Genomic DNA, 15,640 nt, shown 5'->3' with positions numbered 1-15,640 from the left:
ACCTGGCAATAACTGGAGTTCTCCACATGTTGCCTCTACAGATTCAAGTTGACCTGCCTTCATCCTCTCATCTGAAGTTTTTATAGCTAGTTTGGGTGAGGCGAGCAGGGGACAGCTCTAAGAATAGAGTCCTTTATACCTCTGACAGGGAGACTGGATCTGCAGACAGTGTGTGCACCCGTAAATGTTAAGCCGTAGACCTGAGCGAATAGTAATAAATAAATATTCAAATTCCAAAACCAAATATGATTATATACTCCCCAAGCCTATTGTGTTTGCCTTCCATGAAAGTTTGAGTGGCTGAGCTTTTCTAATAGGAATACTTGGAGGGTGAATTTTAAACTCTGTTATTTAGCAAAGGCAAAGTTTGAATTGTGTACGTGATTAATATTTGAAATTCGTACCGCCCTGTGTTATGTAAGCGTCCATTCATGGAACCGAAATGAGACCACATGTCTGAAGTAACTCACCAGCTCAGGTGACTTTTGAAGGTGGATTATGAAGTGGGAAATTGGCCAAGAAATTCTTAAGCAATTTTGAACAACAAACAAATTTTGAGAGCTACGTGATCTATTTGAGGATACTTCCCAAACAGGAAATGAGGTCAAATTTAATGAAAAATTAGACAGTGCTATGAACTGTTCGTCCATCATTATTAAAATGCTTTAGAAAGATTCAGGAATGGCTCGGGACTCCTAGAATGTGGATCTGCTATGGTAAGGTACTCTGAAAACTCCACTTACTGGTGAGTAAACTTCCTTTTTACTCCCATCTCTGGATCCTGTCTATTTAATTATTTTCTCAACTGTGCATTTTTTCTGGTGTAAGAGTGAAATTATTATGCTTCGGCAGAGCAAATGAAATTATGTGAAAATGAGGACCACCACTGGCCTTTGTCCTCCTGTCACACCAACCCCCAAACTTCTCTGAGGTTCACAAAAAGTCCGTTAAAACTTTTTTTGTTGGCATCTTTGCATTCATGTCTCTTCCCAGCCTGCTTATGGCAGGAAGTGGGGGGTGCTGAAATGCTGCAAAAGGGTATTCTTGCAGCATCCTCGACCTACTGAATGAGGAACGTGCTGGAACACTCAATGGGTCTGGCAAGAACTCCAGCCTAAGGGGCAGTCAGACCATCTGAACCTTGTAAGTCTCAACACTCATGTTGCGTGCCACACAAATGCACTGGAGTAGGTGTTTTAGGAGGTGGATTTCTGCAGAAGTAGTGAGATATTTGAAAACATCTACTGAAAGAGACTTAGGTCCAGATTTTTAAAGGTGTTTTGGTGTTGCTGTGCTCAGCGTTGTAATGCCTAACCGATTTAGGAGCCTAAATGTCATTTTCAAAGGGGATTTAGGCATTTAGTCAATGGAATTTAGGCTCCTACATGCCTGGATCACTTTTGAAAATGACACTTAGGCTCCTAAAATCAGTTAGGCATTGCAATACTGAGCACACGAACACCTAAATTCCTTTACAAACCTGGCCCTTAAAAACTAACTTTCTATCTTCCCTGTCTGGTTTCCTGTGTTAACCTGGCTTAAGGATGTTTGATTCTGTGCGGGGTCGACAGAGGCTAATGGAAAAACCACAGGGCTATCTGTCTGCTCCATACACCTTCTCCAGTAACAGCCACACGAGAGAGAACCAGGGTTTCTCTGGTTGATGATGACAGAAGCCAAAGAGGATGCCCCTGGGTTGAGTACTTGAGGATTGAGCCTCAATGAATTCTGCCTCCCCTCCTTTGTCCCAAAGTGGGGGAAGCCAGGTACATCTGGGAGACGGAAAGGCAGTCTCAGATCCTGCCCATGAGACTTTCCTGTGGAGCTGAAGCGGGTTAATTCCTGTGAAAGTGCCATTTGATCTTATTGCATTGCAGACCTGTGCATGCCTGGGACTAGGTGTTTGGAAATTTGACGATACGAAGCGTATGGGCAAAATGCAGGTGCACGTTTTTCCCCTGCTAAGTGTAGTGGCCTGTGCGGGGGGGGAATCCAAATAAAAGGGTTAACTTACCGTATATATTCGTTCATAAGCCGAATATTTTTGGTAAAAAAGTGACGCATCAAAGAGCAGGGGTCGGCTTATAAATGGGTCTACACCAAAATTTGATGATTTTAAACTCTATGAAATCATTGAATTGAATATCTAATACATTATCGTTTTGTTTACCTGGAGCGTCTGCAGGCAGGGAGCCCCTCAGCTCCCTGTGGCTGCGGTTCGCCGTTCCCCGCCAATGGGAGCTGCGGGAAGTGGCGCGCCAGTTCCCGCAGCTCCCGTTGGCGGGGAACGGCGAACTGCGGCCACAGGGAGCTGAGCGACTCTGTGCCTGTGAACGCTTCAGGTAAACAAAACGTCCTGACCCGCCAGCATCTTACCCTGACAGGCCGGGAGCCAAAGTTTGCCAACCCCTAAAGTATAGGGTCGGCTTATGAAAGGGTCATACAGGTTTTACTATTTTTACCTATCCATCTTGGGGGGTCGGCTTATACTCGTTCATTAGCCTTTTCGTTTATATACGGTATATATTAACAGAGACGTTTGCTCCTTTTTAAAGCTGTTTTTCCTCCTTTCCCCCTCCCCTTTTCTCTTCCTCACTCTCTGCTTGTTTATCCTGTCCATTCGAAGTGACTGGCTGCTTTTCATGTTCTCTCTCACCCACATTAGTTCATTCTACAGAATGAATGTAGTAGTACTGAGGAATAAATGCCCCCCTCATCTCTGCCCTCACAGGGAGGAGGGAGCTGTTGAGTGCAGCTCTTTCCGTCTAGCTGACTTTTCCTGGCGAGCTTGATGCTTTCCTAAGCGCTTCAGCGTTCTGGTCTAATGCGTGAGTATGTGACTGTTACAGCAAGGCTGGAGTTAGAAAATACCTCTTCATAACTGGGAAGAGTCCCACACAGATAACTCAGCCCCATCCGGCAACTTGTCGGCACCTTGGGAACATGAAACGCTAAGCTATCAGTCTCATAAATTGCTGGGAGCCATTACTCCTGAGCCGTGTTTCAATAGCAAGTCAGTGGCCGTTTCCAGAGGAAATGTCCGAGACTTTCAGATAGAATGATTGGAGTGCAGTGGAGAATACTTCTTCTTTGAAATAACTGCAACTTTACATGGCAATTACTAGAGTAATTGTGCCTCAGTTGCCATCATGCCAGATGGTTACACAAGTTATTTCAGTTCAGTCGTGGGATGCCCTGGTCATTGTGTTCCGGTGTCCGACGCATGGAGGCCTTGGGTTACTGATCCCAGTGGCAGAAGGGATATTCTCCCTGTGAATCCAGGAGAAGTGTTAAGAGTCTCTGCAATAGGCTTGGGTGGCACACCCTGGTTTATGCTGAGCAGTGGCGATTGAGGTGAGATTGGTATTAGTGGGCATCTTTTGAAGGTTGCTGTCATCCTATGAGATCACAGAAGGTGGTCCCCTGACCATCTCTTCCATAGTCACACTTCCTCAAATGCATTCCACCATCTGTAGTCACGGAGGTTCTGTGTTCCTTGGTGGAAGTCCTTCCGGAGTTAAACAGGTGTACAGTAGGCAACACTCCCCTCCACTTCTCCCTCACTAATTTTCCTCTCAAGGAGGATGCTGTCAAGTAGTTTAGGCCTCAGATATTTGTATATATTAAGATCTAGTGAGAAATGGCCTCTGGATTCTAAATACAGTATCTCTATTTTAAAGACCCCTTTGCCCCACTCCATCACAAAGGAGTTTATTTTAAAATAAACTTTTATAGGATGGACAAATAACAGATGTCTCCTCCCTGTCAGTGTTGCAGCAGCAGTTAACTAATACATATAGCTTCCACATCTGTGTTCCCTGCAGCTGCTAACATTGATGATCCTAGCACACAGATAAAGAACTGAACCAGAGAATCTCTAGAGCCCTTCCACTCTGTTTGAAATACAGGGAGATAAAATGCCAGTGTTCACCAAAGGGAGAAATTATTATTTATTTGTATTATTGGAAGTACGTAGGGAGCCTCAGGCATGAACCAGGACCAATTGTCTTCTCCATCACAAATGTATCTTCATATATAAATATTATTGGAGAGTGCACAACCTCTTGGAGCTTCGCAGTGGAGTCAGTGGTGTTTATATGCCTTGACATGTGTTACACAAGTGCACTACAGGGCAAGGTCAGAAGGGATCTATAAAGAGGTGCTGAAATCCCCCTCGTGGTTTTGGTTCCTGTTTTAGTGCCGGTCTGTCAAATTTGGAATTGCTTCATCTCTGACAGTCTTTGGGTGAGTTTTTATGGGGGTTTTGGTGGTTTTGATTTATAAAAAGCTGCTAAATTAACTGTCCATTTGACATCTTGTTTTCAAAAGAGAAGAGATTCCCTGTTTGTAGAATTTCTGGGTCTAGAAGTTTCTTACTGTTCCTGGCTCCTTTAGAAAACCAGTGCTAAAACTGAGAGGTGAAAAAAGTATTTCTACCACCAACATTCACTGTGTCTCCTGTCTTTGAGATGGGCCTGTTACCTATGAGCTTATGGACAAATTTCTGAATATTCCGGGTGGCAGGACGGAGGGAAACAAATGTCTCACTCCTCTGTGAAAGTGTATTTGTTCCCAGCCTGTCTTTCCTTTGTCCCTCTCCCTTGACGTCAGAGGAATTTGTCCCAGCTCCAAGTGATAGGCAATTTGAGATATGAGGCAACCTCCATATGGGGGGGGGAGAGCATCTTTGAAGCTCCTTCATTTAGACAAGTTGTGGTGCTGGTGCTGCTCAAAACCATGTTTAAATACCAGCGTGTAGCCCCCATCTTCACCATCACCTCCTCTTTCACAGACAGAGTCTGTGCCAGTATTTTTATGGTTTGAAGCCAACACCTTGATTCTCATGGTCTTCCTTTACATCTGGTTCTTATGTACAGGTGTAGGGCCCCTCTCGATAGCATTCATAATGTCATTGGAAGATCTTACTTTGGAAGTACAGGTCCTTCCTTACTTGGAAGTTCAAATTCCAGTTCTTCACCAAAATCCTTTGGCATTTGAGCACCCTGCTTTTCAGTGCTTACGTTTATCCCAAAATTGGGGTGGGGGAGTTTCTAAGGAGCCTTTCTAGTGATCCCAGGAGCCTGCATATTTCTTTTGGGTCCTCAGTAAGGTACAACTTCTCATACTTTATAGTTGTGTGTCGTCTTTGGTAAAACAATCTGGAACCTCTTCTAAAATGCCAGGTTGAAAAAGTTCTTCTAATTCTCCTCAGGCCTGTGTTCCTGCTTCTCTAAGTGTATAACTGGATGATTCTTTGTTCTAAGGGGGACTGGTCGATCCTGTGTTCATTTCTCCGGAAAAGATTTCTGTTTCTGCCCCTTCTCCTGTGGCCAACAGAATGATTCCTCAGGTAGCTAATGATTTGGATGGGCATTTTTCTTCTGTTAAGCCCCTTCTTCAGATTATCTAGTGACAGCAGCTGTAACAACATGGCTAGAGCTCCCAGGATCCTTCTGCTGTCCCTCTTGATAAAGTATCCAGGGAGCTAGTGTGTCGGGGAAGGGAAGTTGCCCTCTGAAGCTTGGCTACGAGTAGATAATTACCGGACCCTGAAGACGTCATCGTTACTCTGTTGGATCTAAAATGCAGTCAAGATGTGAAGGTTTATTGGAGTCTTACAGGTGATGCTTGTTTTGAAAGGTGGTCAGAATATACAGTTGCTGGCTTCTTTCATGTTCATTTGAGGGAGAGGAGCTAGTTGCTATGTGGCAAAAGATGAGTGTGGATGGAGTGAGCCCAGAAGGAATCAGGGGAGCCCTTTTAGCAGCATTCGGGGCTGCAGAGACGTAGGGAGGGTTTCATCAGCTGGAGCTCAGAGCCATCAGATTGGCCTTGCTGGCTGGAGCTGAGTTCTTGACAAACACGTCTTCATCTAAACTGTCAGAGGGTAGGAATTATTTTTCCTTTGAAATCTTCTTTGTCAGTAGCTGAGCTTTTTCTTGCTTTTTCTTCTGCTGCTTCTCTCACGTGGCTGTTCTCGGACTACTTCGCGTTAGTGTGAGAGCCCTCTGTTCTCTGTCTGCAACCGGAAGGAGCTCTGCCCCCTCTTCCATAGGGAAAGGGGAACAGTTTCTCCTACCGGGAAACGGCTTTGCTTTAGGGGTGCTGTTAGTAGCTCTTTCAGAGGAGGTAAATCCACTCTTCCTTAGAATTCTATCACCCTTTGGCCAGGAAAAATTGCCATCTGTCTGGGGTAAGAATAAAGACCTGGTTCCTTTTTAGTTCCTGAGTGACTGTGGTTCTGAAAGTCTGACCCACCTTTTTGTCTCTGGTTTAGCAACTCTTGTCCATTAGAGTTCATTTGGTCCTATTGCTGCTCACTATGATTTGACAAATAGCTGTCTGCTGAGCCACAGAAAGCATCTTCTCAGGATCTGTCCTCATCTTTATCAATTGGTTAGACTATGTTAATATATTTTGGTAAGATGATTTCCCCTCCTTGGTTTTGGGAAGCCCATCTCTGTGTAGTGTGTCCCCAGATGGCTCGAGGATCGTTTGGAGATTAGGTATAAGGTATCAAGTTGCTTGTTCCAGAAGTTTTCATGGGCTAGTTTAATCAAATCTTCCATGGCATTATAGTTCAGACTTGGGCGAGGCAAGATGCTCGGTTTTCTAAGGCAGACTTTTAGTCTCTAGGAGCTCACTGCCAGGGAGACTACTCTTTGCTGACCTCCAAGGACAGGGGAACGTAACACAAGAATGGCTGTAGAAAAACCTGTGAAGCTGCAAATGGGGCTGGATGCCAGTACCTGGAGTCCCCTCTGGATGTTCTTCCCATAAAGACACACTCTCTCTTTTGCTCTCTCCTCTCCCACTCCTGCTAACTACAGGAGAAGGATTTGGGGCAGCAGATTGGGAAGGCTGGGTCTACATATCCCATTCTATAAATACAGCCTTGTAACCTCCCAGCTGTGCAGGCATTAGGACATGTGGTCACTAGCTCAGCTGATTCCATCCATGTGCTGGAGCACGTGATTCCCAGAAGGGTGGATGTGTGTGAGCACTGTAGTCAGACAAACCAGTCACAAGTGACCTCATTTTTATTCCAGCATCTCATGTGGTGTTATAGGGCAGTGCTGTGTGTACATAAAATAATTTAGATGGAGTTAAGTGTGTCCTGAGCGGTATTTCCCTCTTATGTGATGGGTTTGATCATTTTGTCGATGAGTGTCAGCATTAGAAAAAACTTGCAGAACCAGAACTCTGCTGAATTCATGGTCCTGTGAATAATGGATAGGTGACTGGAAGATCCTAGATTCTCTACATCTCTTGAACAGTCTGCATTGCTGCATAGTGACCATTGATTCACTGGTACTTGGACAGATCCAGGAAAAGCATTGGGCAGGTTAAGAATGCAGTAAATCAGGTTTCCTCCCAACCTACAGTACAGAGGGCCAGATTACAGTCCCGGATCTGTGTCGCTGGATATGCTGTGTCTGAAGAGTCTGACTCCACTTTAAGCACCCCTGACTATGGGTGAGGCCAGAGCTTTTCACTCCCAGACTCTACACATTTGGGGATGAGAATTCCAGGCTGCCAGAGGGTTGGTTGTGTTAGCCATTCTTATGGAATTTAGTTCTTCTACCACAGAAAGCTTTGTTATGGATGCCCTCCAGCTTGAGAGGTTTCTTTCTTCCTCTATTTGATGTTTATCTATTCTTATTCCTGTTGGGTTTTGTTGTATGTTAATGCATGACTTCATGACAAGATTTAGTTGGGGTCTGCAGCCTCCTCCAAAGCCTTTCCCAAAACACTTCACTACAGGCTCATTGACTTTAAAATAAACAAATCAGACCAGAACCCCACTGTTTGTTCCTTCTGGCTTTGCTGACATCGAAATCCATAGCTTGCAAATTGATTCTCAAAACTTTGTTATGACTAAATCCATGGCTTTCCAAACGTCATTCCTGGGTCCTTGGAATCCACCCAGACTGTCTCTGTAGCCCAGTTTGGTTTTGTCTTTGTGTTTGAAGGACATAAATAAATTTTAATTCAGAACTTTACATTCTTTTCTCCTCACCTTTCTTTAACACTAATTTACTTGCATCTTGCTCTCTTGTTGCTGATTGGTCTTTATTGCTTTACTACGGCTCCTCTTACTGAATGATTCTGACCAATCAGTTGGCAGGCAGAGCTCCGCCCCTGCTTCGGCCGCCATGAGTGCTGCCGGCCTGGCTGAGCAAGGTACGTGGCATGAGTCCTGTTATCTCCTGAGTGCCTGAACCTAGCCCACACCCACTCACTGCCAGTAAAAAAACCAGCATGCAAGTGCCTGCGCACCCAGTGAGACGTCATCCATGCTTGCTGGCTGAGAAATTGGCATGCAGAACAGATTTCATCTAATCTGGAACCATCACCACGTTGATCTTACTGAATTACTAACCAGATTTGAAGGCCAGACATGTATAGGGCCCTGCAGCGAGACCAACACATGAGTCGGGAGGGGGAATTGATGTGTGTGTGGCTAGTGCCTGCTATTTCAGCAGGTGGGGCTGAGCAGATTAGCCAAGAATCTGAGTTTAAAACTTTGGGAAGCCCAGACTAAAGGGCTTTATTTGCATATGCTCTTTAGAACCCTGTTGAACTGAGATGGATCAGGTTGATTGTTACCCTGCAATGGCAGGTTGCTCTGAAATAAACAGCTACTGTGTCCTAGGAGAACATGGAACTGGGTTCCCCTCTGCTTCCATTTCTTCTGTAAAATGGGGTGAATTAGGACAGTAGAGAGCCCTAGGGTTTCTGTTCCCAGTACAATATTGTCTTAAAGCAAGAAGAAAAGCTTTCTGTCGGGCTACCGTGGAGCAGTCAGATTTCACAAAGCTGAATTCAGTGCTCTTCCTTCCCACCACCCCCCAAAAATGCCTGGCAGCTTGAGACCGTAACAGTGTCTCAGCCCTGTACTGCTGCAGGGCTGAGAGAGCCAGTGTTGGTTAGTGAACTAAGTGTAGGGATGGAAGTCATGAATTTCTGGGTGGCCAAATTGGGACTGGCAATCACTGACGTGTGGCATGACCTGAGGCCTGCCACCTGGAGGTAAGGCAACTGCAGAGCCCACAGACCAAAGGACTGTCATTGAGAAAGAAGAGTGAGAGGAATGGGTCTCAGAGAAGCATTCCATGGCATTGTTTGGAGTTGGTATTTTGGTCCCATGTGAAACGCTGCCCCTCAGCACATCCAGAGTGTCCAGTGTTCATTGCTGATGAGTTCAGCATGATGGGTTTGTGACTCTTAATGCCAAGACTGTGAGCCTAAGGGGCTGCCTTTCATTTTCGTCAGAGGCTAAAACAAGATGTGCCTGGCCGGCAGAGGGGGTGGGGGACAGAGGTTGTGCTCTGTGCTTCTCATCAGAGATTAATGAAGAGATGTTAAACCAGTAATAGAAATACATGTTAAATTATAGGACTTTCAGTAGGGGCTCTTAACAGCACTGTGGAGGGAAGGGGGTTTTGAATCTCCTTACACAGAGGAGGTGGGGAGGGATGCGGTCAGTGTCCCATGCTTGGAAACCAGCAAAGTATGGGTGCACAAGACGTTTGCTAAACTTAAAGGGGTCCCCCACACATTTCCCTGATATCTCCTGTGTTGAATGCTGGGGATTACTTGTCTGCTCCTCTCATTAAAGAAGTAAGTCCTGTCTGTCTGTCGCTAGCTGCAGGAATCCCACCCACATCCTCTGATTTCTGTCAGATAATGTGTACAGATTAACCAGTGGGTAAATTACGTAGTGTCTGCTTTGCTTGGGATGTCTGCCGCCTCTTTGTCACTGTGAGAGTGTGCATCTCCTGTATCCTCGGAGTATCCTTACAAATCATGATGATGCATGAGCTAAATGAGCAACCAACTGAATTTCTTTCTTCACTGCTGAACCAGTAACTGGACTGTGAGAGAAATGTATGTAACTGAAATGCTGAGATCACAGTGGGTACCATCAGAGGGGTGGGAGGGGAAGCTGTGTCTTCCAGGGCCCATGCCTGGTATTGCAGGGTGCTGGGCTGGGTGGGAGGTGTTCTCTGCTAGAGGCTAGGCTGGCATCCAGAATGCCTGGGGCAGGTGGGAAGACTGTCTCCACCAGAGGCCCGGCTAGTGTAAGCAGGTGGGGAAGCTGTCTGCGGAAGCCGTGGTCTCTGGTGTAACTTCATAATGTTTTACCTGTCTACAGAGGTAAATGGGAGTGTTGGGAAGGGTGGAGAGTGAAGAATCAGCAGACTCCCAGCTTGTTCCTGGGCCCCCAGGACATGGGGCAGTAGTGCAGGCCTGCTCTGTGCTGTTTTTGGAAGCTGGAGCTTTAAGGCAAATTCCAGACGTGAGATGCTTGCATTATGGAGTAGAGTTAGGACCAGCTCAGCCATGGCAGTTGCCAAGTTTATGGTGTTATTTTCTTGGTATTGGAGAGAAGCAGCTGTTGTCTGCACCATTTCAGCCTGAGCTGAGCAAAAAGTTTTGTCCCAGGTGTTGTCTAATCAGTATAAGTGATGTCTGTCGGCCATGTGGGATAGCTGAGGTGTATGGGTGTGGAGTTGAAGAGTTACACAGGTATTTCAGTCTCAAGGGCTTGCAGCTGCTGGTTTGTTGCAATGCCTTCTTGTCTAATTGTGGACAAATCCAGAGAAAAGCGTGAGTACCAGTTTACTAGCACATCTTCTGGGAGTGGTAGGACAATGGAGTGTTTCATCAGAGGTTCTAAGCAAGGCAGGTTTGGTGTTGCACATTCTGTCACTTCCTCTTCCTCTCTCTTTCTGTCTCTTTGTCCATGTCCTCACTGTGGTTAGCATCCCAATCTGGTGCCTGCTCATGCTGATGAGGCCACACACTTTTAAATAGCTGCTTAGGAAAGGCATGTCAACTCCTTGTCACAGCAGCTTCTTGCCAAGGGAGTGGAAACAGCTGGGCACCGTCCACGAGAGTTAACCAAACTGTTCTGTATCCACTGAGACTGGAGGCAGGGAGGCCCATTGCTGACAACCATTGTTAATGTGTCACTTTCCTGTTGCACGTGCAAGCCCTGCCTACCCTGATCATGAATATGTGCAGGTGGCCAGACACGCACACTGTGGGTGTGTGACTCTCTCTCTCTCTCTCTCGTGCACTGCCAGACACTCCTCCTCCCTGTTTGTGTGTGTGTGTCTGTCTGTCTGTTGGTTTCTCAGTTCTAGTTCTAGTTGTTCAGACCAAGCATGGCAGAGCTTCCATCACCGTCAATGAAGAAATTCAGCCTTCCCTTCTCTTCTTTTTTTCACTCTCTCTTTACAAGCTGGCAGTGCTGCCTTCGCTCCTTCCCCACCAAAGTCCTCGATCCAATTTTATTACTTGCCATTATCCCAGACATTCCTCTGGCTAATTTTGCATCTTGGCAGTGATTAGGATTTCTTTGCACTATCGACACCTCCCCCCGCCACTTCATAAATAAAGTCTCCCTTATGTAAATGGCTGTACTTGAGGGAAAATCTCTGTCCGGATACTAGAATCTGACAGATGTCTTCAGCTTTTTCTCTGTAATGGCTGTCACCTTTGGAGGAAGGGGAGGCTGTGAGAGAGTAGAGGACTTGAAATAAAATCACCTTGGGAGCTCTGCACTGTTGGACACTGGATCTCAGTGAGGTTATGGAGGGTGGGAGAGTTGCTGGCTTAACACTAACTGTTGAATAGAAAGGGCAGGCTACCTTCCCTCTCTCGATCTGATTGTGATGGGTAGCGACACAACAGTTTGACCTCTGCTGCTTTCATCATTACCAAGAGAAATTAGCAGGGGGTTGTCCCTTTAATTCTCGTGCAATCTGGAAGGGAAGGGAAGAGAGATTTAAAACCAAACCCTCACCACCTTGTCCTGTTTTTCTCTGCAGCTACCAAAAGCCTATTGAACAAGAAGTCGGATGGAGTGAAGGTAGGTCCAAGCTTTTCTACCTCCCCGCTCCTTTTCAGTCCATTTACCAGCAGGCAGCTGCCTCAGTACTGGGGCAGTCCTCTGAAGAATGGGTTGTTAGGGAGCTGCTGGGTCAGATCCCCACACCTCTTACCTGCACAGCATACAGCTAGCAAGGTGTGTTATAGGATTTCCTTCCCCCTAAGCTTTGGGTACTGGCTGTTGCCTGAGGCAGGACACTGGGCTGGAGGGACCAAAGATCTGATCCCGTCTGGCACAAGCCCTGGCCTGTGCAGTTCGGCTCCTGAGCATGGGAAGATTTTGCTTTTTTGCAAAGCTATTGTCAGAGGATGACGAAGGCCAGCAGCACTCATGGAAATCTCCCCATCTCACCCCTTCTCTCCGTTGACAGGGCCTGGGGGTTGTGGGGAGGGGGAGTTCCACCCATTGGGGATCTGTTGGGTCAGAATGTGACCATTTCACTGTGTCGGTTACATCTGAGTTGCGAAAGGGCAAGCAGTACTGCTTTCTCCACCCTCACAGGCCAGGGACTCTGTGCTCCCTGTTCAAGGAAATCACCGTTTCCTTAGTTCACTCTCCTTATGTGTGTTGTAGCCTGATCTATGAATCTGATATTCATTATGTTGGTTACTTAAGAATTTCCAGTGATCACTCTGAGGTTTGACAAGTTCTTGTCCCGAGATGGGGACCAGTATTGTTAGAATTACTGTTCAGTTGGGAACCCCGAAGGGCACAGCTACAACGCTCACACTTTAGGAACCTGTGTGTATTTGTAATAGTTTATTAATACATTTAGCAAAGTCACAAACACTCTAACCCAGCAAGGTAGATAGAGATAATACAGAACATGCATCAGAACATCCATTTACTCATGCCATCCCTTGCAGAACTAACTGAAATGTTAGCCATCATCTTCCTCATCATCATCATCACCAGTGGCAATCATCCTGGCACCTTCCAAGGGCTGTATCTCGCTCTCCTCTTGCCCCCAGGCTTGGATACAACTTTTATAACATGTTACGCTGACACCACTCTGTCTAATGCATATACAGTCGAGGTTTCTCCCCTCTTCCTTATTTGTATTCCTCACATTACTAATGTTGGGGGGCCCTTCTCCTATAGGTTAGGATGTTAATGATCTCAACTCATTATCATATACATCAGTTCGTTGCCATGGCACTCTTGTGGTAACACATCTGTAGACGTTCCCGTCCTAAAATATCCAAAAGCCAATGTTAGCTCATGTTCCTGTGGCTGGCTGGTGGTGTTATGGACAATCCCCCCTCTTATACACTCTGTTCCCAGTTCCCCCAAACTCAGGGGTGACCGTCAGGCCATTCATGTGCGCCAAAGTGTATAGACCTCAAGCCTATATTTGTGTGTGTCTGTTTTGGCATACAAGAGACAGTCCTGTAGTTTTCCTTGCATTACTGCTGAATAAAATAAACGCTAACGCTAGCTCTAGGGGCTACAGTGTGCAGCCTTTGGTTCTGGAGTTCAGAAAGAAGCCATTCCCCAGGACATAGGCCATGACTCCAGATGGCGACTTACACCTGGTAACCAGCTGTTTAGAGCAAGGATGAGTAGAAAAGTCCAGTAAATGAGGAATTCCATGCCTGTTGCTAAGTGCAACTCTTCTCCTCTCGCAGGAAGGGAGCACTTTATTCATCCAGGTTTGTGCTTTCAGTTGAAGCCCCAGACTTTCCCTGCTGGTTAAATGACAGGAAACAAAAGGTAGGAATAAATGGTCATTTTTCAGAATGGAGAGAGGTAAACAGCAGTGTCATAGAATCATAGAATATCAGGATTGGAAGGGACCTCAGGAGGTCATCTAGTCCAACCCCCTGCTCAAAGCAGGGCCAATCCCCAATTTTTGCCCCAGATCCCTAAATGGCCCCCTCAAGGATTGAACTCATAACCCTGGGTTTAGCAGGCCAATGCTCAAGCCACTGAGCTATCCCTCCCCCCCGTTGGACATCCCCCAGATGTCCACCAGGGATCTGTACTGGGACCTGTCCTATTCAACATATTCATAAATGACCTTGGAAAGGGGGGTAAACATTGTGGTGACGAAGTTTGCAGACTATACAAAAACTATTCAAAATAGTTAAGTCCAAAGCAGGCTGCGAAGAGTTACAAAGGGACCTCACAAAACTGGGTGACTGGGCTACAAAATGGCAGATGAAATTTAATGTTGATAAATGCAAAGTAATACACATTGGAAAACATAATCCCAACCATACATACAAAATGATGGGGTCTAAATTAGCTGTTGCCACTCAAGAAAAAGATCTTGGAGTCATTGTGGATAGTTCTCTGAAAACATCTACTCAATGTGCAGCGGCAGTCAAAAAAGGGAATCGAATGTTGGGAATCATTAGAAAAGGGATAGATAATAAACTAGAAAATAATCACTTTCTTCTTCAAGATGTGTTGCTCATGTCGATTCCATTCTAGGAGTGCACGTGCCCACGTGCGCGGCCATCTGAGATTTTTGCCTTAGCGGTATTTGTAGGGTCACGCTCTTGAGTGCCGCGCTCACGCATCAGTATATTAGGCGCTGCCGGCCCTACACCCTCCCAGTTCCTTTCTGCTGCCCGTGGTGGTTAGTCAGAGCGCCTTTCCCTTGCCTCTCAAGGGCTCGAGTCTTAGGCCTTGTAAATAGTTTACAAGTAGTTAGTAAGTAGTTTTAAGCCCTGCTCTGACTGCAACAGGCCTATGACCCCCATAGCAGCTGCCTCAAATGCTTGGGGGAATTGCATGTGAAGGAAAAGTGTCGCATCTGTAAGAACTTTCGTCCCAGAACTCAGAGTGAGACCATCTTTCTCATGGAGGCTGCTGTCCGCCCGGCGTCTGAGCCTTCTGGCTAGACTCTGCCCCAAGCACCTTGGTACACAGCGCACCCCTGGCACCAGTGCCTAAGAGGAAGTCGAAGAAGGGTGACTCTCTGGCACTGAGCAAGAAGGGCAAAGGACCCAGTTCAGGCCAACAGCCCACATCAGAGCCACATGGGGACGCCCCACGCCGATGTGGCCCCTTAGTCCCCCAAGGAATCTCCCACTGACTCCAGGGAACAGTAGGGGACCCAGACTGGTGGCAGGGTCGATGCCTTTCCAGGCTCTCCCGGCTCCCAGAGAGCAGAGGCCTCTTTCAGGACCGCATGTGTCGCAGGTCACAGGCAAAGGCTCTTGGTGAGGGCAGACCAGCCGTAAAGACCCCCCAGAGGGTGGGCGAATGATGCCAGTCTCCAGAGATGAGACAGTGCTCTCCATCTGCATGCTCCAGGTCTCTGTCTTCTGCGGGATGACCTAGATCTCTGGCACCGCACTCACCATCTTCACCTTCTCGATGCGGGTCGTCTAGAGGAAGGCACCGGTCGCCATATCGCCAGCACCAATCATCCTTCCACCAGCTGTCTCCTCGGTGCAGATCCCAGTCTCCTAGACCGCAGGAGCGGTCTGCGTCACGGTACCGATCCCCCTGTCCCCAATCCACCTACTTCAGACACCGGTCTCCTGTGGCAATGGTTAGCCGTCAGACGCAAGCTTCAATGTCCCCTGCGTGGTCACCGGAAGGTGATTCCTCTAGTTCAGAAAGGAAATTCAGCACTTCAACGCGACAGCATCAGCACGATTGGGCACCTGAGGCTGCGTCAACCTCCATGATGCCGTCAGGGCAGCGAGGCCAGTGGTTGGTGCAATGGACCTACTGGGGCGCGTGGGGCATGCCTGTGGTGCTGATGCCTCAGTCAGTCCATTA

At 46.9% G+C, this 15,640-nt stretch overlaps 1 protein-coding gene across 50 annotated transcripts in view; it reads left to right on the top strand.

Moving 5' to 3' along the window:
- Nucleotides 1-15,640, top strand: part of CAMK2G (calcium/calmodulin dependent protein kinase II gamma) — a 172,035-nt gene that overhangs the window by 115,253 nt on the left and 41,142 nt on the right. For 38 of the 50 annotated variants that reach the window (XR_006292539.1, XR_006292537.1, XR_006292540.1 and 35 more), the window contains exon 13: nt 11,841-11,881. Coding sequence is in view for 39 of the 50 variants with exons in the window: in XM_037905306.2 (XP_037761234.1) it covers nt 11,841-11,881 (41 nt within the window). In the remaining 11 variants the exon portion in view is untranslated. Of the gene's footprint in view, nt 1-8,121; nt 8,185-11,840; nt 11,882-15,640 lie in introns of all 50 variants that reach the window. The other 12 variants (XR_006292536.1, XM_037905291.2, XM_037905289.2 and 9 more) reach the window with 1 other exon arrangement.

The sequence above is a fragment of the Chelonia mydas genome, chromosome 7 (assembly GCF_015237465.2).
Source record: "Chelonia mydas isolate rCheMyd1 chromosome 7, rCheMyd1.pri.v2, whole genome shotgun sequence".
Taxonomy (NCBI): domain Eukaryota; kingdom Metazoa; phylum Chordata; order Testudines; family Cheloniidae; genus Chelonia; species Chelonia mydas.
Note: the sequence above shows the minus strand (reverse complement) of the source record. Positions and strands in the feature narration are given on the sequence as shown.